Here is a 24188-nt window from a genome sequence, read left to right on the forward strand (position 1 = left end):
GGCTGGAATTATAACCTTACAAGCAATTATAGTCCTAACTAGGAGAAAGAAACCAAGAGGAGGTATGGGGAATTTGGCTTCACTTGGAGCAGGCCTGGGTTACACCAGACTGCCAGGACACAGTAGGAGATGCAGGAAGGGAGAAGAAAAAGCTTCCAAACAAAATGTGCCTGCTTTGGCCACTGCCCAGGTCTTCCTGGCACCATCTGGTTGTATGCACCTGAAATCCTGCTCTCCATGATCTTTGGGGCAGGGGTCTGACCTAGAAATCAAGAAGCTGGTTAAGTTCTGTGAAATAACTCCTTGCCAATTAAATAAAGAGATACTCCTTCAGGCTTTAGTACTTGCATAGAAGAGGAAACCCAGGGAATACAGAAGCATACAATCAGAGAAAGAAAGAAAATATTAGGTGTTACTCTTCAGCTTCCTCATCTTCTAAGTAGGTACATTTTTAAACTACATAGTCTTAAAACATATCTATGGCTACACAACTGATTAAACTCTAGAAAGTGAGATTTGCTACAAATAAACTATTCCAGAAAGCAAAAACCTTACGTTATCAGATTAACTTTCAATCAAGAGTAAATCTCTTACAGAGAAAGACAAATCAAGAAGCAGACTATTAATTATAGAGAAGAAACTGATAGCTACCAGAGGAGAGGAGGATAAGGAGTTGGGTGAAATAGGTGACTGGGATTAAGGAGGGCACTTGTGATGAGCACCAGATGATGTTGGAAGGGGTGAATCACTATATTGTAGACCTGAAACTAATATAACATTGTGCATTAACTCACTGGAATTTAAAAAAAAAAAAAAAAAAAAAACTTTTTAAAAAGAGTAACTCTCTTACAAACCAAAAATAAAAAAATTCCTGGGCCTGTAATACTTAGTGATCATGAAGCCCCCGTATCAGGAATACCTGGGTGGCTCAGTTGGCTAAGTGTCTGCCTTTGGCTCAGGTCATGATCCCAGGGGCCTAGGATCAAGATCAGCATTGGGCTCCCCATTCAACAGAGAGCCTGCTTTCCCCCTACCTCTGGTGCTCCCCCTGCTTATTCATTCCATCTCTTTCTCTCTGTCAAATAAATAAAATCTTTGGGGGTGGGGAAGAAAAAGTCCCACATTGAAGATCAACCCACCAATCATACCACATGATTGGGCCAATATGTTGCTTTAAGTTAACTTTTTTAAAAACAGGTATTTGTTTAGGAATAAAGATTCAAATTGTGTTATAAAAGAAATTCTCATCGGGGTTGAGTTCACTCCAAAAGAGGTCTCCCCCAAGTCAAGGACATTTGTTTCAAATGAAGAGGTGGGAGAGCATGAACAGAGGAAGGGAGTGGTGGACCATTGCCATGCTTGAAGTTGGCTAAAAACTCCACCTAAACAGCTCATGTTCAAAATCTCACTCTGAGAAAGTCGATTATCATATAGTTTCACTTACTTGTGCAACATAAAGAATAACATGGAGGACATTAGGAGAAGGAAAGGAAAAGTGAATTGGGGGAAATAGGAGGGGGAGATGAACCATGAAAGACTGTGGACTCTGAGAAACAAACTGAGTGTTTTGGGGGGGATTGGTGAGCCTGGTAGTGGGTATTAAGGAGGGCATGTATTACATGGAGCATTGGGTGTTGTACATAAACAATGAATCTTGGAACACTGCATCAAAAACTAATGATGTATTTTATGGTGACTAACATAACATAATTTAAAAAAAATTCGCTCTGAGCTTTCTTTCCCTCTTATTTTTAATACAAAATACTAAATAATTAGTGAAGATAATATTCCAAGAAAATTAACATTTCCATGTGACACAGTTATTATTCAGGTATGTGACTACACTGGAACCAATGTTTAAAGATGTCTGAATTTTGACATTTTTATCTTCCTAAAAATCCTCTCATTCACTTGCCCATATGTTTAACCTGGAAAGAAGGAACAGATGAGACAGAATTTATTCTTCTGCATAATCTTTAAGCTGAAAAATGGTCAAACTGGAATTCTATTTCCAAGCTACAAATGTCAAGGGTAATGTGCATAGTTGTATGTGTAGAGTGGATACACAGAGGCTTCTAGGGGCCCAAGAGCCAGTCTAGGACTTTGTGTGAGGACTAAATTCTCATGGAAAATTTAAAGAAAGAAAAGAAAGGCATCACTGGTGGAAAGCTTGAGCCTGAGACACTCTTAGGGCTCTGTACTCTAATATCTCTCTATGAAGCAAACTTTTTCACACTTATTAAAAACACAAGCCATAATGTATGTAAATACTGAATCGCTATGTTATATACCTGAATCTAATACAATAATACTATATGCTAATTATTCAATTTACACACATACACACATGCATGTTCATGTGTAAACATGTGCGCCATTTCCCTACATGTCACAGGACTCCTGGCGCTACTTCCTACTTCCTGTCTACTCAGAAATACCCTGACAATAGGTCCTTCTGGTGGAATGCCAGTTCTCTTTGTTCTGAAGGCAATCATGAGGTACCGAAACAAATAAATAAGATAAATAGAAGGGAAAAAAAAAACCAACAACAACGGTTAGTCAAACATTTACAAAGTAGGTTCCAAGTGCAGACAATTTTTTTAAATTGGCAAAATATTTAAGTCAACATCTTTCCCCTCACCTTAAACTTGTTTTGGCCATCCTTCAGAATATATAAGTTATGTAAGAATAGAACTCAAACACAACTGGCCTGTTCAAACATGCACAGGCAAGACTATTTCCATAAGCTGTTTCCTTAAAAAAGATGTCCGCTGCTCAAGAAACCAATTCTATTAGCATTCCATAACCATTGGACTTAATTACCCTCTGCTAATAATGCAATCTAATTGTGTTTAAAAAAAAATAAAGCAATACCATGATCCATCCTTGCTTTATTCTCTTCTTTATTCCCTATCTTCTTCCATAATTTAATTCAGAATAGACTATTTGTCTAGTTTGACTATTTTACGCAACTTAGCGAATGGAAGAGGTTTCCAAATGTCTGAACTAATCTGGACAAAGATCCCATTGTGAACTGTAGTTCTATGACTATCATCTCAGTGGAATGTTAACACAAGATTTTTGCTGTTGTTCTGTTGATTTTTTGCATGTCAACTGCCACGTGTATGGTGGTCACAGATACCATGGAAAGTTCATGCCAATTAAAAATAAAATTATCACGAATTTAAAATCACCATCTACTTAAAATCCATTATCTACTTATGATACCTTAAAACTATCTGAACTACAGAAATTTTTAATAATTACACAAAGGAAAAGAAAAAGAAACTTACACCATCCATTTCAGTCTTCACTTTCAATTCCATTTCTTTCATGTTTTTTATACTCAGCGTCTTTGCCCTAGAATTCAGTCAGATAAAAATAAAATGGCATTTCTGAATCACTACATTAGCAATGAAAATGTAAAAAGGATGTCATTTTAACAAATAGAACTTATCTGTAATGGTTAAAATCCTACATCCCATTTGTTCATAAAACATTGTTAATTCTATATTTCTCTGGGATCCTCAGGAATAGAGAGTAACACTGGAGACATCTAGGTAGAGATTAACCATTATAATTTACCTCATCTGGGTTCCCATAACCCCATATGTCCAAGCCACAAGAGGTAGATTGACCAAAAGGGTAATAAGAGAGTGGACAGTGTTTGGGAAAATCTTGTTTTAAGGGAAAAAGAAGTAAAGAGGGAATCAGTGGCAAAATAGGACCAGATACTAATAAATTTACACAGATTTCTATAAAAATCTCTCTATAGAATCTATAGAGGTAAAACTTAAAATGTTTTTGAAGTATATTATTTCACAAAGAATTTCAAGGGAAGGATGAGAAATGAGTAGAAGCATTATCAGGTGATGAACACTTGAAGTAGAAAAATAACTGGCCAAAATAGGGGAATGGTTTACAGATGTTCAGTAGAAATCTTCAATAAATTATCTAGAGCTCTTCAATAAATTATCTAACTTATCTTTAATAAATTATCTAGTTCTTCAATAAATGATTATGTATATTATATATATATTTATGTATATTATATATATAAATTTGGCTTCTGAAAAATTTACTGAAGTTATTTAACTTTCTAAATGATTAACTTTTATATAGTCACTGCATAATATATCACCTTCACTTGATTAAAAAAAAAAACAGCTCTGCAGCATAGTGTATGGGTATGAGTTAATTTATTTACTTTGATAGATTTTATATGTTTTACTTTATAGTGTGGACAAGATAAGTCTCTTCATTAAGACCAAAATTGTTATATATTGTATGTAGAGAAAATTTTTCCTTTCATCTCTAATTCTCTGATACCAACTAAAACATGAGCATAGCACTCAATATTCCACAGATATAAAAGTAACTGGCAATATCATTGACTTTGCTGCTGTGTCAAAATAGACAGCATTTAAGTAAGATCTTACCTTGGGAAGCGACCGATAACGATAGCTATGGTACAGACCACACCGAACAGCAGCCCCACATTGGCAGCAAAGCATATTGTAAATACATATGTACTGACCCAGATGCCCTGAAAGAGAAGGAGGAAATAAGAGATACGAGTCCTTTGGTAATTTCTCATCTTTCTCACGATTGCTAAATTCCTCACAATCTTATTCTACAACATTCCTGTGACCAAATCTCTCAGCAAGAATATATTATTTAAAAAGGGGTAAACAGAAGCCCGGGACAGAGAGACGAATCCTGGTCCCATCAGACTCCCAGCAGCAAAAGTGGGGAAAAGACACATTCTTTCATTTCTAGAAACTGCCAGCCCCTACTAGTACAATCCCCAACAACACTTCCTTTCAGATCTGTAAATATTTGGTGGACGTGTATGGTTCAAAAGCATAATTTCCCACTGTTTTCTCATTTAATGTAATATTACAAGCAATTGTTAGCAGATTTTTGGTCATTCCCCACAATGCCTGTGTTCTAAGATTGTTATACAAAGAACTAATGTAGTAATAAACTAAGACCCTCAAAGCCTAACAGTTAAAATGACTAAATCTACATTACCAATGACTCTTTTAGATCAGCCACTATAGAGATTGGTATAATTTTATTTGCAAGGGGCGACTTCTTATGACATTGTGAAAGCTGAACATTCTGGGCCAATTTAGGCCTCGGGAATATTTCAAAAGATAGCAAGAAAATTATTTTTCTCCAGTTGGGATTCAAACATTATTCAACATTATTACAGTTTTGTCCAACTACTGAAATGAAAATCTATCACAAAATATTGTATTATAGTTGACATTTCTAAGTTTATTGTTGGCAAAAAAAAAAATCTTTAAAAGCAAAATAATTTGTGAAATCCAGGAGGTTTTATTTCTTAAACACAATATCCTGCATTCATCAAATAGTAGACCAACAAAATGTTCAAGCTTTCTCTTTTCCCTAAATTATTTGCATCACTTTTACCTATGCATACAATTCTAAAATTAATTTCTTTCTGTCCAGATGGCTATATTAGAACTTTAAAACATCTTCAACAACCTAATTCAATTTCATATGCAAATGAAAAAGTTAGAAACTTCTCTATAATCTGAAGATAGCACAGATTTTTGTGGGGCGGGGTGAGACAAGTTTGAAGCAAATGTTTCTAAATAGCATTTTTTACATGCTTCTCCTTTGTATTATTTAACTAAATGGAGCTTGAGTGGTTCTTTGTGATGGGCTATTTAGAAAAGCCAAGCCCTTGAAAGTAAATGGAGAAATTTTTATCTATAAAATTCTTTTTGATATAGAAGAAACAAAAATCTGAAGTAAAAAGAGAAAATATATTTTGAGTTTTCTCATGTTCAGATCCATCACCAAGAAATGTAATGCTAAGTTAGGACTTACTATGACATCATCCTCAGCCTGTCATCTCATAGGTTAGACACTGGGATGTTTTTCCTCTATTCAGGCAAAAAGACAATCATTTGAGTCTTTTATATGTATACAGTGTAATTTTCCCCCCGAATGAGTTACATTATGCTTCATCACATACAAAATAAGGCTGTAAGTTTTTGATCATTACTTCAACTTGCCATGATTGCTTTGTTTCTTACTCATCCCTTAATGCTGACTGAACCCGCCTGGGTGTGGCAGAATAAGATTTTACCCAAAAGCTTTATAAGTCCAATTCCTCATGGCCAACCTCCATGATTCAATATAGCATAGGGAACTGAGGATCCTGGTTCCTGCCATTTAAAAAAACCACAGAGCCCAGAGGCCATGATTCATCAGAGCAACCAAAAATTTTGGTACCATCTGGTTCTATTTTTTAAAGCATATTTACTCTCCCACAATATCATCTATTGTAAGTTGAGTTCACAATGCTTAGTTATTTCCTGGGGCTACATTTATAGCTTTGAAAAAAATACCAAATGTAAATTAACAACATAGCCAGTATACAGTTCCATTGGTTAACGTAAGTCCCATAACTATTCTGTAATATCTATTAAAGATCCAAATGTTGTTGTCACAGCTATAAGGGATTAGTTAACTCCCAGCCTCCTATTTTTTTCATTATATGTTCCCACTTGATCCCTCCTCTATTAGCACTCACAACCCCTAAACACAAGCTAACTCCAAAGCTGACCTCAAGTAGGAAATACATAAACACATAAACACATACATTTGAGCAGCTACTCAATCACTTCACCTCTTCTTGATCTGTTCTGGTGATTGATATACATTATTATATTTCTGTAGATGTGAATTCTATTCCCACTGTTCAGTTACTCAAACTCAGCTCTGAGCCCATGGTCTCCATTTTGGATTCCTATTTCCTCACTACCTCAGAGAATGTTTTGATCTACAGCTCAAAGTGGAATCATTACTCTACTATAAACAATTTAAAGTAATAAAAATTTCTGACTTTTCATGTGAGGACTGCTTACATGATTTTCTTAAACTTTCAACCTTCAAATTATTTTACATATATAAACATCTTTGGTAACTTCACTTCCATGATATTTTAGGTATCTATTGAGTAATCTGGACATATTCTGTCTACTGGGTAATATAATCTATATACAAAAAAGTCTGTGCAAGATTCTCACTATAAATGCTATGCCCAGATTGTATCCCAATCATCAATGGCTTCTCACTGTTAAATTCCTTAGCAACTAAAAAATATCTGTCCACTTCAACCTTGTATATAATCCTTAATTCTGAGATAAAAAGGACACATCACTCTCATAGAAACTTGATGCTGGGTGTTCAACCACAAGAAATATTCTGATAATATTACCAAACATCATGCTAAGAAAGAACTTCACTGAACATCCATTCAGTAAAACTAATTCACATAAAATAACCAAAAAAAAAAAATCATGTTAACTTGTGATTTCTCTGTCATATCCCTCAATACCTGCAGATAGCACCAGGTCTAAAAAGCCCTATGGGAAAGGATTTTAGACTCATCACCTTTTGATGATGTCTCACTGCCCTCAGAATGAAGTCTAGTCTTCTTCGCACAACATTAGCAGCCTTTCCAAGTCCAACTCATTCTTAAGTTTTGCAACCCCATCTGTCACTACTCCCACCCTCACACTAGATGTTCTACCCATCATTTCCTGGGAAAAAACCTTCCCTGACATCACTCCCCTTCCAATATGGTCATGTGCTCCCTCTTATGTAATTAATGCATTCCTTAGAAATACCTTTATCATAGGGTTATCAAATAGCTTATTCAGTAAGTCTACATCCTCTAATTTCTCTATATCCATGTGCTACCTCACACATATCACCTTTAAAAAGCCATGATCTTCCATGAGTCTGGCTAATTTTAATCTTTTGGCCTGCCTATCAAATACTGTTCCTTCAAGTCTCAGTTCACATTTCAGCTGTCAGACTCTTTCATTTGGACCAGTCCAAATTAAATGCTCCAGCCTCCATTTTTTCCCCCCAGAACTAAACTTGTACTTTTGCTTGAGGTCACATTGTATCATGCTTTGCATAATAAGTTGATGTTTCTATGTCTGCTTCTACACAAATATTCTGGAATATATATATAAGTGAATATAAGTGTCTGGAGGAGACAAATAGTTCTTTATTTATCTCTGAATTCCCCATGGCACCCAGCCTTGTACTTTGGTAGAGTAACACTTAGCCTTGGGAGATATATTATGAAAATAGGCACCAGCACAAATAACCCCCCCAAAGTCTCTCTGAGCAAAGAATCTAAGGGAGGGGAAATATATAGACAACTGCATTTCCATATGGTGAATGCCATGATAGAGCTAAATAAAGGGTACTTATGAAATACTTCACCTATATTGGAAATGTAAAGTATTTTGGATGCTCCTGCATAGATACATTTCTCTAGAATATGTATGTTAAACATTTCTGTTAGTAAAAGCCACACTTGATCATTGATCAGTAATATTTAATCTCTTGCTGGCAACATCCTATTAACATAACGCTCCTCCCAATGTAACCCCTTTAAAACTAAGTTCGTGAGACTATATTTAGAATGAATATGGTCATTGTTAAGATGTTCAACCTATATTAATGCAACACATTTCTTAGCAATTAGTGATAGTTTTTCATATGTGTTCTATTAGTGTGTGCTTCCTTGATGAGCTTCATTTCCAGAATCAATTCAAAATGGAAACTGAGAATCCCTAATTCAAGTTAGTTAGCATTTCATTAAAAGTTCTCAAACAAAACATCAATCAAAATTTGACAAAATTCCATTTCTGTTCTTATATACCTCAAATAAATGAGTTTTCTATTTTACAGTCTATATATTTACAAAAATAGTTTACTTTCTATATTTTAATGCCTTTATTAAGAACTCAGAAAATAAATGGTAGCTTATGAAGTATACAAGTTTCAAATGGCCAAAAGTATTTTCTGCAAATAAAAATATTACAGTTGATTTTGCAATGCATGTTAAAGCCAAAGAAGGAAATTTTAGGTCAAATTTCTACTTACCCAATCAATTTTATCCACATTCCAATATTTTTTTAAGTCTCGAAACTGTATTAGCATTCCCTTCAGTCCCACAACAATAATACTTGCAAGAACACACTACAAATAGAAAAAAGTTGATGAAGAAATAAGATAAAGATTTTAATCTGAATTTAAAAAGATTAAGGAATTTTTATGCCTTTGTTTTTAAAGTACTTACTAGAGAAAAGCAATCACCATTTAGAAGACTAAAGCAATATTCATTTTGTTTAGAACTAGCCTATTATTATACTTTAGGAATATAATATCAATTCTAGAAAATCACAGTATAAAATTTATGTCATTGTAAAACATAAGAAAGAAAGAAAAGAAAAGTAATGAATTATAAGGGTGCATGTTATAAAGCCAAATGTCCTCTTAACTTTAATTAGCCACTGCCATTTGAAGTTTGTTGCAAAAAAATTAAATATTTATATTATATATTTCTTTATAATTGCCTTCAGCACCAATGATCTGGTATCACATGTGGATATTTATAACTCTCTTGAAAAGTGAATTTGATTATTAGATCTGCTGTGGAAATGATTGATACTCACTATATTAATGAAGAATTAGAACAAGACAGGAATGAATGATCTCTGGCTCTCTGAAGACCGGGATCTTATTTGGGTCACTTCAGTGCCCCAGACTTATAAAAAGCACAGTGGTGTTCTGGGTCACTTTGTATAAAGATATCAAGGGTGGCAAGATGTATTTTGTTCCTTACTCCCTTGCTCTACACATATTTTTCTAACAGTCGATGAGTTCTGATAAAATTCTCCCAAAGTCTGTGCCTTATACACCAGAGATTGCCCAGTTCTGCCCTCCAAACAAGCACAGAATAAATCTAATTCCACAATGCCATTTTTACACATAAGTCTAAGAAACAGAAAACAGCCACGGACTCTTCCCTTTCTTCACCCATCAAATGTGGTCTCTGTCCAACCCCCTCCTCCATTCAATCATTACTTCTGTCACATGGTTTTCAGATGTAGGGCCATTGAGACTACTCTTCTAAGACATTTTAATATACAATGATTTCATTAAAAGTAAAGTTAAAAAGTAAATAATAAAAAAGTACTACCATACCATGGGCAGCCAGTAAAGCAAGGGTCCTACCGCGTAGATAACTATCAGGACAAGAATGCAAGATATTAAACAAGCCACCTGTAAAAAACAGGACAGATGAAAAAGAAAGCTTTGAACTTTATTATTCCAAAGTCATAGGGGAAAATAAAATTCTTAGTTCATCCTGATTATAAGAGACCAAATGTTGGAACATGATTGCTAAATTGCATAGACTCCCATTATCTATAGTTTGCAGCTGAGGGAACCCAAACATGACAGCTGACAAACTGTTGCAATCAAATTAAGTCAGTGATGAGAGAAAAGCAATTCCACACAAAGAAATAGGACACCATCAACTTTTATCACACATCATAGCAATGGCTTTTTTTGTTTAATAGTGAAAGTGACATTTCAATTAAAAGTCCGTTAGCCTGTTGTTGTTCAGCTTGACTCTCCCCATTTCCTAGCGAGTTGTTTGAATAATAACTGAATATGCAGCTTAGGGTTTTTCTCCGCTGATGACAAATTTCCACTGAAGCATTTACTGTCTTTGGAGTTCTTTGTTAAGAAGGGTTCTAGTATGAAGCAGTTATATGGGATTATAGGAGCAGTCTCTGCAGTCAAGTAGACTTAACTTTATTAATCCTGAAGAGTCATTAGTATCAGGTTCCAACCAACTCAACCTGCTGACAAAAGGCAATTCAGAACCCCTGACTCCTAGCTATGCTCCACTTGATGGAGAACCTGATTCCACATAAACAAATGTGCATGACTTAGTAAAAACATTTAGCTAAATTGTCAGCCTAATGAGAGAAAAGAGGTTCACAGGGCCACAAAGATGCCCAGAATATCATTAAGGACATAGCAAGAGAATCAGGATCTAGTAGGATGGCTAAAGTAAAAAATAAAATTATAAACCAGCAATCAATATTAAGGATTGACATGGACTCAAAGCACCTAGAGCTGCCAGACTCTTTGCTGGTGGGGATGTAGTATAGTACAACCACTTTGAAAGGAGTTTGACAGTTTCTTATATAGTAATACATACAGAACTACCTAAGAGAAATGAAAACACATGCCCATGCAAATACCTATATGTAAATATTTATATCAGCTTTATTCATAAACTGAGAACTATAACGTAAATGTTGATCCCTTGGTGAACAGATAAGCAAATTGTGGTACATCCACACAACAGAATATTACTTAGTAATAAAATAAAAGAACAGACTACTAATATATGCAACAGTATGGATGAAACTCAAAACCATGAAGCTGAGTGAAAGTAGACACAGTTTCATTTCATATTTACTGGAACTCTTCTCCAGCACTCCCCAGCATATAAAGAGAAAAAATAATTCTTCTGTGGGAAACAAATCATTACGGAACCAAAATCACTCATAAAACAAGTCATAGTACACCTAACCATTACAGTGATCTTTTAGGAATAACTGGTTATTTTACAGAAGAATTTTTAAACAACAAAATATGTCTGACATTCCAGTAGGCTAGAGAAAGGCCGGTGTCAGAGAGCAGCAGATCATAGGATTTATGTAGATGGCTCAGTAAGTGAAGTACGTTTATGGAAAGAAAAGGGTACCAAATGTAAAGGTTTATTTATTTCATGAAAAAAGATAATGAATGGCTTGTGCCCCTGTTATGAGACTCTTCACTCAATACACTTACAGTGTACTTGAAAATAAAACTCTTAATCTTAGTCATAGATATGAACTTTGGACAGCTATTGTGTAAACTCCTTTGGAAGGGTTTGAGGCATAAGGAGGCAAAGTGACTAGTCCAAGGTCTTAGAACCTGGGAGCCAGAAGGCATATGGATTATAAGCCAAATTGGGATCCATAAAACTAAATGTATTTTAAGGTTCTTAAATATCTTATAATTCACTGAAGCTGTTATAGAAATTACTACCAAAGTAAATAATTTTATTTTAAAACACTAAATTACAGCTACCTTTGGCCTTTTCTCTAATATTTAACTGACCTTTTGTTTACCTGATGCTTTGTAGGTACGTCAACAATTATGCACTTACTGAATTACAATTTCAATCATTGTTGAAATAAGTCAAGAGCTAAATGGATGTTATTTCCAAAGGTGAAAAATATTATTTATGGTACCTTTGATGGTAAGTCATTTAATGAAATAGATCATATAAACAAATTGCTTAACTCCTTCAATGCACTTGCCTCATCCCTGTTGATGCCCTAGCTCAAAATATAAGTGTATGTAATTGCACAAGAAATTTTTATCAGTTCTGCCCAGTGTATCTACTCCTCAGGCATAGAAATCAATAATATAACAGTTTCTGCCCTCAAAGTTCTCAAAATACTGACATTCATTGTGTCTCCAATCAAGACCCCCAGATGCTGAAGTATAGAGTCATAAAAAATCTTTGAGGTCACGCAGTCCAAGTCATCATTCATAGATGGCTGACTCAGCAACTGTACAAGAGGTTGAACAGAGATCAATATTTGCAGTAGTATCACAGACTTCTCTAACTTAAGGTTTCTGGAATAACACAGTTGAGCTATATTTTCAAGTATTACCCAGTTTCTGAATATCTGTTACTCTGCATATGAAATGCTGCTTTTTAAATATCTCTGATCTACCAAGAGAAACATTTTAAAGGTAGGTTGCTACCAAAACCAAAGAGAATCTTGTTCCCTTTTTTTTTTAAAGAGTTATTTATTTTATTTGAGAAAGAGTGAGAGAGAAAGAGTGGTGGGGGATGAGGGGTGGTGCACAGGGAGAGAGAGAGAAAGAAAGAGAATCTCAAGCAGACTCTCTGCTAAGTGCAGACCATGATGCAGGGCTCCATCTCATGAACCTGAGATCAGGACCCAAGCCAAAACCAAGTTGGGCACTTAACCAACTGTACCACCCAGGCACACTCCACCCCCAACCCTGTTACTTTTTTTCAAAACTCAGAAAACAAATGCCACTGAAGTGCCTTCTCCTTAATAAGTTTCAGGCTGACCTCTGTTGTTAACCAGTAACGAAAAGTGTTCTCACCCCTAGTGATGCACAGAGCAAACAGTCTAGGTATTTTACTCTTCTTCAACTCTTTCCATGTCATACTTACTAAATGGCTAGAGACAAATTATTTTTTTTGCTCTAAAATCTAACTACTCACATTGAGTTAATTCTGCATAAAGGATAATGAAATCTATATTTTCTTCTTGTTACATTATTGTATGTATTGTATATGTTTTAGGTTGCTTAAAAAGATGACTACAGGGGGCACCTGGCTGGCTCAGTGGGTTAAAGCCTCTGCCTTCGGCTCGGGTCATGATCCCAGGGTTCTGGGATCGAGCTCCACATCGGGCTCTCTGCTCGGCAGGGAGCCTGCTTCCTCCTCTCTCTCTGCCTGCTTGTGATCGCTGTCAAATAAATAAATAAATAAATAATCTTAAAAAAAAAAAAAAAAAAAAAGATGACTACAGGCATTCATGTTACCCATACCTTTATAGATGGCTGAAGGAAGGGTAATATGCCAGCCATTTCCTTCCTAAATAGTTGTTAAAGAATGCAAAGTCAGTCAAGAGCTCACTGTATGCACAACAAAGTGGCGGAATGGCAAAAGTGATGGGAAAGGGCAGCAGGAGAGAGAAGATACTGGGTAACTAAGGCTAGATTTTAAAATCTTTAAAGAAGTTGGAAGCAATAAGCCAAATTTGAAAGAATAAAAGAATATAGCTTGGCAAATTGGAACCTAGAGGCAATCAGTGTTGCAGAAAAACATGCCAGCTGTCGTTTCCGGCTGTGACCAAGCTTCGCCTACAGCAGATGCTGCCTCCCATCCTTCATGGTTCGGTTATGCCTCCTGAACTGCCTGCAGAGCACCAGTGTATCTAATCTTCTGGAAGCAAGGGGAAACACAGGGGAGAGAGCCAGGGCATATTGTGCTCCCTCCCATGATGACCAGTCCTCAGAGGGAAGGCTGGAAGGAGGATCTGTAACACTGCTTTGTGCTGTATGTCTAGGCAGCACCAAGACCTTCTTATTCCTACATATCCATGCTCAGCATGTCACAACTTAAGGGAATCAGTGTTAAAAGGGTTTCTATGTGTGGAGGACAGAAATGTATTAGCCTTTTGGGTGCCTGGTTGGTCAGTCGGTTAAGCTTCTGGACTCTTGATTTCCGCTCGGGTCATGGCCTCAGGGTCCTGGGATCAAGCCCCACTAGTGGGAATCCATGCTCAGCAGGGAGTCTGCTTGAGATTTTCTCTCCCTCTGTCCCTCTCAACCCCACTCTCTCTTGCTTGTTGGCTTGCTCTCTCTCTCAAATAAATAAATAAAATCTTTAAAAAAAAAAAAAAGTAGGAAGGGCAAGATGGCAGAGAAGTAGGAGACCCTGTTTCAACCAGTCCCCTGAAGTAAGCTAAATATCTACAAGAACACTCCGAACACCCATGAAATAAGCCTGAGATGTAAGATTAAACACTTCTGGATCTCTGTGGCGACAAGAGATCATCCGTGGAGACCTATACCTCCCTCAACCACCTCTCACCAAAATAACTAGGAGGAGAGCACCCAACAGAGGAAAAATTCAGAGACTGCAACCTCTGCCACAGAACTACTGGATATGGACATAAACAGTATGTTAGAAACGGAATTCAGGGTAAAAATTGTCCAGGCAATGGCTAGGTTGGAGAAGACCATTAGTGGCAGCATAGAATCTCTAAGGGAGGAAGTGAGGGCTGATCTGACATAAGTAAAAAATGCTATCAATGAAATCCAATCTAATATAAATACTCTAACATCTAGGGTAACTGAGGCAGAAGACCGAATTAGACAAGGAAGACAAACTGACAGAAAAGCAGGATCAGGAGGAGGCCTGTAACAACTTAGAAGCCATGAAAAGAGAATTAGGGAAATAAATGATGCCATGAAACATTACAATGTCAGAATTATTGGGATCCCTGAGGGGGGTGGAAAAAGAGAGAAGACTAGAAGATATAGTTGAACAAATACTGGAGGAAAATTTCCCTAATCTGGGGAATGGAATAAGCGTTTGTTACCTGGAGACAGAAAGGCACCCCCTCCCCAAGATCAATGAGTCTAGAAAGACATACAGACACTTCATTGTGAAATTCATGAATCATAATTTCAGACAAGATGTCTTAAGGGCAGGTAGGGGGAAGAGATTCCTTACATACAGAGGAAGGACCATCAGAATAATGTCAGATCTGTCCACAGAAACCTGGCAAGACAGAAGGGCTGGCAAGGCATACTCAGGGCACTGAATGAGAAGAACATGCAGCCAAGAATACTTTATCCAGCAAGGCTGACATTCAGGATGGATGGAGCAATAAGGAATTTCCAAGACTGGCAAGGTATAAAAGATTATGTGACCACAAAGCCAGCACTACAAGAAACACTAAGGGGGGTTCTATAAAAGAAGAAAGAACCCAAGAGTGACATAGAACAGAAATGTACAGAGACAATGTATAAAAACAAGAACTTCACAGGCAACATGATGTCAATAAAAACTTATCTTTCAATAATCACTCTCAACATGAATGGCCTAGATGCTTCCATAAAAAGGCACAGGGTTTCAGACTGGATAAAATGACAGGACCTGTCCATATGCTGTCTACAAGAGACATATTTTGAACCTAAAGATACATCCATACTGAAAGTAAAGGGATGGAGAATCATCTTTCAAGCAAATGGGCCTCAAAAGAAAGCTAGGGTAGTAATTCTTATCAGATAAATTAGATTTTAAGCTAAAGACTGTAGTCAGAAACACAGAAGGACACTACATCATCCTTAAAGGGCTATCCACCAGGAAGATCTAATAATTGTAAATATTTATTCCCCCAACATGGGAATAGCCAACTACATAGGCCACTGTTAAACAAAATAGTCATATTGATATGAATACATTAATTGTAGGGGATCTGAACATGCCACTGTCAGCAACAGACAGATCATCTAAGCAGAAAATCAACAAAGAAACAAGAGCCTTGAAAGACACATTGGACCAGATGGACCTAATAAATACATACAGAACATTCCACCCTAAAACAACAGATACTCATTCTTCTCGAAAGTACATGAACCTTTCTCCAAAACAGACCACATACTGGGTCACAAATCGGGGCTCAACCGATACCAAAAGCTTGAGATTATTCCCTGCATATTCTCAGACCACAGTGCTTTGAAACTGGAACTCAACCACAAGAAAAAGTTTGGAAGGAATTCAAATACTTGGAAGCTAAAGACCATCCTGCTCAAGAATATTTGGATCGGCCAGGAAATCAAAGAACTTAAAAAATTCATGGAAACCAATGAGAATGAAGACACATCAGTCCAAATCCTATGGGATATGACAAAGGTGGTCCTAAGGGGGAAATACAGAGCCATCCAAGCCTCACAAAAAAAAAAAAAAAAAAAAAAAAAAAAAAAAAAAAAACTGAAAAATCCAGAATACACCAACTCTCTTTACACCTTAAATAACTGGAAAAATCAACAACAAATTAAGCCAACCCCACACACAAGAAGGGAAATAATTGATTAGAGCAGAAATCAATGAGTTAGAAACTAGAGATACAGTAGAACACATCAATAAAACTAGAAGATGGGTCTTTGAAAGAATCAATAAGATCAATAAACCACTGGCCAAACTAATTCAAAAGAAAAGAGGACCCGAGTTAATAAAATTATGAATGAAAGGGGGGAGATCATGATTAACACCAAGGAAATAGAAACAATCATCAGAAACTATTATCAACAGTTATATGCCAATAAGTAAAGCAACACAGAAGAAATAGATACATTCCTGGAAACCTATAAACTTCTAAAACTGAAATAGGAAGAAATTGACAACATGAATAGACCAATATCTAGTAACAAGATCGAAGCAGTGATCAAAAACTCCCCAAAAATAAAAGTCCAGGACCTGAAGGATTCCCTGGGGAATTCTACCAAACTTTCAAAGAAGAAATAATACCTGTTCTCCTGAAGTTATTTCAAAAAATAGAAACAGAGGGAAAACTTCCAGATTCTTTCTATGAAGCCAGCATTACCTTGATTGCCAAACCAGGCAAACACCCCATCAAAAATTCCAGAACAATATCCCTGATGAATATGGCTGCCAAGATTCTCAACAAGATCCTAGCTAATAGGATCCAATGATACATTAAAAAGATTATCCACATGACCAGGTGGGATTTATCCCTGGGATGCGAGGGTGGTTCCACATTCACAAATCAATCAATGTGGTAGAGCAAATCAATAAGAGAAGAAAGAAGAACCACATGGTCCTCTCAATTGATGCAAAAAAAGCATTTGACAAAATACAGCATCTGTTTCTGATTAAAACTCTTCAAAATATAGGGATAGAGAGAACAATCCTCAAAGTCAAAAAATCTATCTATGAAAAACCCACAGTGAATATCATTCTCAGTGGAGAAAAACTCGCAGCCTTCCCACTGAGATGAAGAACACGACTAAGATGCCCACTCTCGCCACTGTTGTTCAACATAGTACTAGAAGTCCTAACAACAGCAATAAGACAACAAAAAGAAATAAAATGTATTCAAATTGGCTAAGAAGAAGTCAGACTCTCTCTTTTTGCAGATGATATGATACTTTATATGGAAAACCCAAAAGACTCCACCCCCAAACTACTGGAACTCATACAGCAATTCAGTAATGTGGCAGGATACAAAATCAATGCACAGAAATCAGTTGCTTTCTTATACACTAGCAATGAAAATATAGAAAGGGAAATTAGAGAATCAGTTTCATTTATTATAGCACCAAGAACCATTAGATACCTTGGAATAAACCTAACCAAAGAGGTAAAGGAACTATCCTCAAGGAACTACAGAACACTCATAAAAGAAATTGAAGAAGACAAAAAGATGGAAAAACATGCCATGCTCATGGATGGGAAGAATAAAAATTGTTAAAAGAATAAACATTGTGGAGGTTCCTGGGTGGCTCAGTGGGCTAAAGCCTCTGCCTTTGGCTCAGGACATGATCCCAGGGTCCTGGGATTGAGCCCCACATCAGGCTCTCTGCTCCACAGGGAGCCTGCTTCCTCCTCTCTCTCTGCTTGCTTCTCTGCCTACTTGTGATCTCTGTCTGTCAAATAAATAAATAAAATCTTAAAAAAAAAAGAATAAACATTGTAATAAAATATAACATTGTTAAAAGAAACATTGTTAAAACAATGTGAAATATCTATACTGCCCAGAGCAATCTATACTTTCAATGCCATCCTGATCAAAATTCCACTGACACTCTTCAAAGTGCTGGACGAAACAATACTAAGATTTGTATGGAACCAGAAAAGACCCCAAATCACTAAGGAAATGCTGAAAAAGAAAAACAAAGCTGGGGGCATCACGTTGCCTTATTTTAAGCTTTACTACAAAACTGTGATCACCAAGACAGCATGGTACTGGCACAAAAACAGACATATAGACCAAAAGAAAAGAATATGTCCAGAAATGGACCCTCAACTCTATGGTCAAATAATCTTCGACAAAGTAGGAAAAAATATCCAGTGGGAAAAAGAAGGCTGACAAAGTGCTGATATAAAGAACTCTTCAAACTCAACACTCAAAAAACAGATAATCATGTCAAAAAGAGGGCAGAAGAAATGAACAGACACTTCTCCAAAGAAGACATACACAAATGGCTTACAGACACATGAAAAAATGTTCATCATCACTATCTATCAGGGAAACTCAATTCAAAACCACATTGAGATACCACCTTACACCAGTTAGAATGGCCAAAATTAACAAAATAGTAAACAACAAGTGTTGGAGAGGATGTGGAGAAAGGGAAACCCTCTTACACTGTTGGTGGGAATAAAAGTTGGTGCAGCCACTTTGGAAAGCAGTGTGAAGATTCCTCAAAAAATTAAAAATAGAGCTACACTATGACCTTGCAATTGCACTACTGGTTATTTACCCCAAAGATACATAGTGAAAAGAAGGGCCATATGTACCCCAGTGTTCACAGCAGCAATGGCCACAGTCGCCAAACTGTGGAAAGAACCAAGATGCTCTTCAATAATGGATGAAGAAGAAATGGTCCATATATACAATGGAGTATTATGCCTCCATCAGAAAGGATGAATACCCAACTTTCGTATCAACATGGACAGGACTGGAGGAGATTATGCTGAGTGAAATAAGTCAAGCAGGGAAAGTCAATTATCACATGGTTTCACTTATTGTGGAACATAAGGAATAATATGGAGGACATTAGGAGAAGGAAAGGAAAAGTGAACTGGGGGAAATCAGAGGGGGAGATGAAGCATGAGAGACTGTGGACTCTGAGAAACAAACTGAGGGTTTTAGATGGAGGGGGTAGGGGGATGGGTGAGCCTGGTGGTGGGTATCAAGGAGGGCATGTATTGCATGGAACACTGGGTGTGGTGCATAAACAATGAATCTTGGAACACTGAAAGAAATACAATTAAGATGTTAAAAAAGAAGAAATGTGTTGGTCTCTGACTACGGCACTTGGTATTAAATGATTAGTATCTTTTCTTATTTGAATTCAAACATTTTAATTCAATTTTTGAAAGCACTGAAACAATTTACTACCAACTCTCTCTCTTTTTTTTTAAAGATTTATTTATTTATTTATTTGAGAGAGAGACAGTGAGAGAGCATGAGCAAGGAGAAGGTCAGAGAGGGAAGCAGACTCCCCGTGGAGCTGGGAGCCCTATGTGGGACTCGATCCCGGGACTCCAGGATCATGACCTGAGCCGAAGGCAGTGGTCCAACCAACTGAGCCACCCAGGCTTCCCACTACCAACTCTCTTGTATGTAAAATGTTCCTAAATGCACTAATATGACCACATGTAGGTCTTGGGCATTTGAGACATGGATAGCCCATATTAAAATAGGCTGGAAATGTAAAATACACATCAGATTTTAAAGACTTAATACAATTAGAAAATAATGTAAAATATATCATTGACAATTCTTAGATTCTTTGTTGAAATAATATTCTATTAGATAAATCAAATGTGTTATTAAATTAATTTTAACAGGTTCTTCTGCTTTTTAAAAATGTGACAACTAAAAAAAATTAAACTACCTATGTGGCTCCTATTATGTTTCTACTGAATAGCAGTTTCTTAAAGTCTGTGATTCTAAGACTGATTTCAAGTGGGATTTTCCCAACTTCAAATATTCTGTATTAAATCTCAATAAAAGCTACATGGCTTCACCTGTCCCTTTTCATGTCAGCAAAACCCACTAGTTTTATCATAATCAGATGCTTTCATTTTATTCATTCTTATCACACATAGTTACTGAACACCTACTATGTGCTGAGTCCTAGACTAGACACCGAGGATGTGGTGGACCAAAGCAGAAGGGATCCTGTTCTCTAAGAGCCTCAGTCAAGGGTAGAAGGCAGGCATCAATCATAAAATCACATTGATGAATGTTTAATGTGCAGTAGAGAACAGCTGTGCCAAAAGGAACAGTGAGATCTGAGGGATGGGAGGAGTTATCTTAGAGGGGAAAGGGAGACAGCCACAGCAGAGGACACAGTCACTTGTGGCCCACCCGAAGGAAGAAGGATCCTGGGCCTAAGAGCTGGGAAAGAGGAAGAAAGGAGTCCAAGATGAGACTCTAGAAGGAAGCACTCAGAACCTGGTAGATACCATAAAGGTGTGAATTCCAAGACCCATGCAAAGCCTTTTAAGTGCTTTAGGAGGAAATAACAAGAACATATTTACATTTGAAAATGATAACTTTCTACAGAAATACCAATAATATTTCCAAATAAGAGTTTGTTGGTGAAATAATTAACAATGGAAAATGGTTCCCGCTGCTCCTTTAATTAGTTGTCATTAGCCTGAAAGTTAGAGTTCTTAGGTCTTCTAGACTAATTTACTGAGGATAACTCTAGTTCCTAAAAAAGGACAGAACCATTTAAGGGGTTGTTTTGTAAAGTCTTATCACACAGAAAACAGGTTTCACGGATAGCCTATTTAAAACAAAACTTTTCAGACTAGGCTTTCCCAAGTGCCTTCTTCAAGTCATGTCAGTTATCTGTTATACTCACGTGCTGAAGATCTAAAACAACTTCAGTGGGAAAGCATTCTCAATCTGGGTATGCCCATTAAATCAGATTCCCTCCCTGTGCAATTTAATGGGTATTGTTGAACAGATTAGTGCCCATCCCAACAAGCGAAGCATGAAAATACTCTCCTGCTGAGCTTTGTTTCTCTGAACTTGTGTTTTGTTAGATTTCTTTCATTTCTTCTGAAGTCTAGAATAAAATGCCATGCAGAAGATAACTCTGAAAAGTCGTTAGAGAAGTTCTACTGCTGTTATTATCCAAACATATGGCCCACAGAACAGAGAAAGGTGCCCCTCCATCCCCACCCTCTTAGTCGAACAAATGCACGTCCAACTAAAAGGAGAAAAAGCCCTCCAAGATTTAAAAATAACTGAGTTTTCTCAATATATTGTCCCCTTAGACATTCAATATTTAAAGTTACAAGGATTAATGAGACAGTTTTATTACTAAAAGAGTAATTGGAAAAGTAGTAAATGCCTAAGAAACTCCAAGCGTGATATACCCTGAGGTGGAAGACATCTCACAGATTCTATTCCAACCTCCTCTTGTCCATGTGATGGATGAGGAGGCTAACCTGTTCAACATCCCCAGCAAGTTGGAGGGGCAACTTGGAATTGAAACTGCCTTACTGCATTGCAGTCAAACCAGGATTGTCAAACAAAAGGTTCTGGAAAGATTTTATTATAATAAAAATATTGAACAATAATAATAATGCAATCAAAGATCATCATTAACATTGAAGGAGTATTTATTTAGTGTTCAGGCTTTGGGCAAACTAAGCACATATTAACTCGTATAATCCCCATAACAAATACATTACCAGCCAAGTCCAGTTAGGCTAGAAAGGTCAAGTTAGTTGTGTTAAGTCACTCAGTAACTAATGGTGGAGCTAGAACACAGCCCAGGCTCTGGAATCCATGCCCTCAGCCATTTACTTTATTTATCTAGTCTGAATACAAGGAGAAGAAATGGAATATATTTCTCCCTCGTGAGAAACCAGGCGGAAACTTCTATAAAATCCTAGAATTTTATAGATAGATGGGTCCTCAGAGTTGGGGATGATACTGAGTACACTACATATTAAACATTCGAATTTAACCCCCAAACACCTGAGAGTCCAGTTTGCAAGTGTTCATGCCGGAGCACATGATAAACCTAGGCTTGACATCACTAGCTGCGTAAAAGCCAATCAAACTGTCATGTAAAACAAGGTTGAATGATGACATCACCTCTCAGCTCATGAGTTGTGGCAATTATCTCTGAAATTATTATACATTCTGAATTTGTTGCTGCTTCCTTTCTGCTCCATGGTATATTCATCAGTAATTTTATTAGTTACTTTTGTGCTATGTTTTAATTTCCATTTACCCATCTTTCTCTTGCCACTTGCCCCCAAGGTCAAGAGCCATATCTTTTTCAAATTCATTCTTCTAAAACCCCCCCAAATGACTTAATATAAAGTAGAACCCTAATAAACGTTTGAGTCATCACATAAAATGTTTTCTAAATTCTCAGTTGCTTTAATGATGGTTAGTTGTTAATATTAATTTCTTATAGTAACATCTGCATAAATTTTTATATGTGAAACAGTACTTATAAATGCAAGGTTTGAGGTTGATCTATCTGGGTTCAAATCCCAGCTCTGCCATTCACGAGCTCTGTGACCCAGATAAGTTATTTTAACCCTCCTTTCCTCAACTCTCTCATATGGAAACTGAGGATAATAATTATACCTCCTTCACAGAATTGCCCAAAGTTTAAAAGAGTCCATTTATATAAAAAGCATGACATATACATATGACATACACATTTATATAAAAATTATGACATAGTATATGCTTTCACCAACACTCCCACCATCATCATCAATGAAGACAACATCTTCATTATCATCACTGTCTGCCTACCAGCATCCAGCACAATACCTGGTATAGACGAGGCTCTCAACAAATGTTGAATTAAGTTCCTAAAACATATGTAATTGTTTCTTTAACCTAAAATATGAACACGTGACTTACCACTTGTCTATATACTTATACATCTCTATAGACATAAATTTCAGCATCAAGGACAGATTTTTCATATAATCAATTTCATTTTATTTAAAGGAAATGAACAAGAAGGAAAAATTTTCAAATTGAATGGCTAGATTAGCAAAACACAAAACCAGCAGCACCACTAGGGGGAGCTTTATTCAAAGGTTGCCAACAATAATGCTGCCACTAGTAGGATTTCTGTATGCTCCCTGAGTCACTGGGCTTCTGGAAGGATCATTCATAAGAGACAGACTTTCTCAAAACTAGTTAGAAAAAAAGTTGAAGGAGTGAAAATATTTTCAGGACTTTAGAGAGGAGCTCAATTTTCACCCTTTCCAAAAACGAGAGTAACCAGCAGTTTTTTGGGTCCGTTCTGAATGCTGAACTTACCTGTGTCTTCGCGCCCGTGCTGTACAGGCCGGCAGTCCTTCCCATGGCGGCAGCACTTGGTATGCAGAAGAAAAATGAAGGAATCACATTGCTGAGGCCATGGGCCAAAAATTCCTACAGGATTGATAGGAAGAGAATATATTACTTAATCACTATTAACTTTTGGAGACCACAGGGACATCTTGTCAAAGGATGAAGCTTGTTTGTATTCAATTTCAGTTCTCCCTATTTGTTGTGACCTATTATTTAAAATATATACATATATATGTATATATATAAAAGTTATATATATATATATCTTTTATTTATACATATAAAAGTTATATATATATATATATATATATATATATATATATATATATAACTTTTGTTGAGTGCTTACAATAAGCCAGAAACTGTTCTAAGCATTTAATGCTCATAACCACCTTCTAGGGAAGTAGGCCATCTACCAATGGCCCCCGTAATGCTAACTCCAGTGGTTATTTCCTATCTACCTTGCCTAAAATTGGCTTTTGAGATAGTTTCTCACTTCTCCCTCCTTAAAGGTTCCTTCTAGGTCCTGCTAGGACCTCACACCCTCCTGTTTTCCTCCCACCTCCCTGGCCACTACTTCTCCATTTCCTTTATGGTTCCTTCTCATCTAACCAATCA

At 36.6% G+C, this 24188-nt stretch overlaps 1 protein-coding gene across 1 annotated transcript in view; it reads right to left on the reverse strand.

Moving 5' to 3' along the window:
* SLC26A7 (solute carrier family 26 member 7) overlaps positions 1 to 24188 on the reverse strand; it is a 115743-nt gene that overhangs the window by 23614 nt on the left and 67941 nt on the right. The window contains exons 9-13 of the mRNA XM_004768594.3: positions 23538 to 23651; positions 10051 to 10128; positions 8947 to 9042; positions 4440 to 4546; positions 3294 to 3360 (exon numbers count right to left, since the gene is read on the reverse strand). Of these exons, the coding sequence (XP_004768651.1) occupies positions 3294 to 3360; positions 4440 to 4546; positions 8947 to 9042; positions 10051 to 10128; positions 23538 to 23651 (462 nt within the window). The remainder of the gene's footprint in view (positions 1 to 3293; positions 3361 to 4439; positions 4547 to 8946; positions 9043 to 10050; positions 10129 to 23537; positions 23652 to 24188) is intronic.

The sequence above is a fragment of the Mustela putorius genome, unplaced genomic scaffold (genome assembly GCF_011764305.1).
Source record: "Mustela putorius furo isolate JIRA1106 unplaced genomic scaffold, ASM1176430v1.1 tig00003846_pilon_pilon_pilon, whole genome shotgun sequence".
Taxonomy (NCBI): domain Eukaryota; kingdom Metazoa; phylum Chordata; class Mammalia; order Carnivora; family Mustelidae; genus Mustela; species Mustela putorius.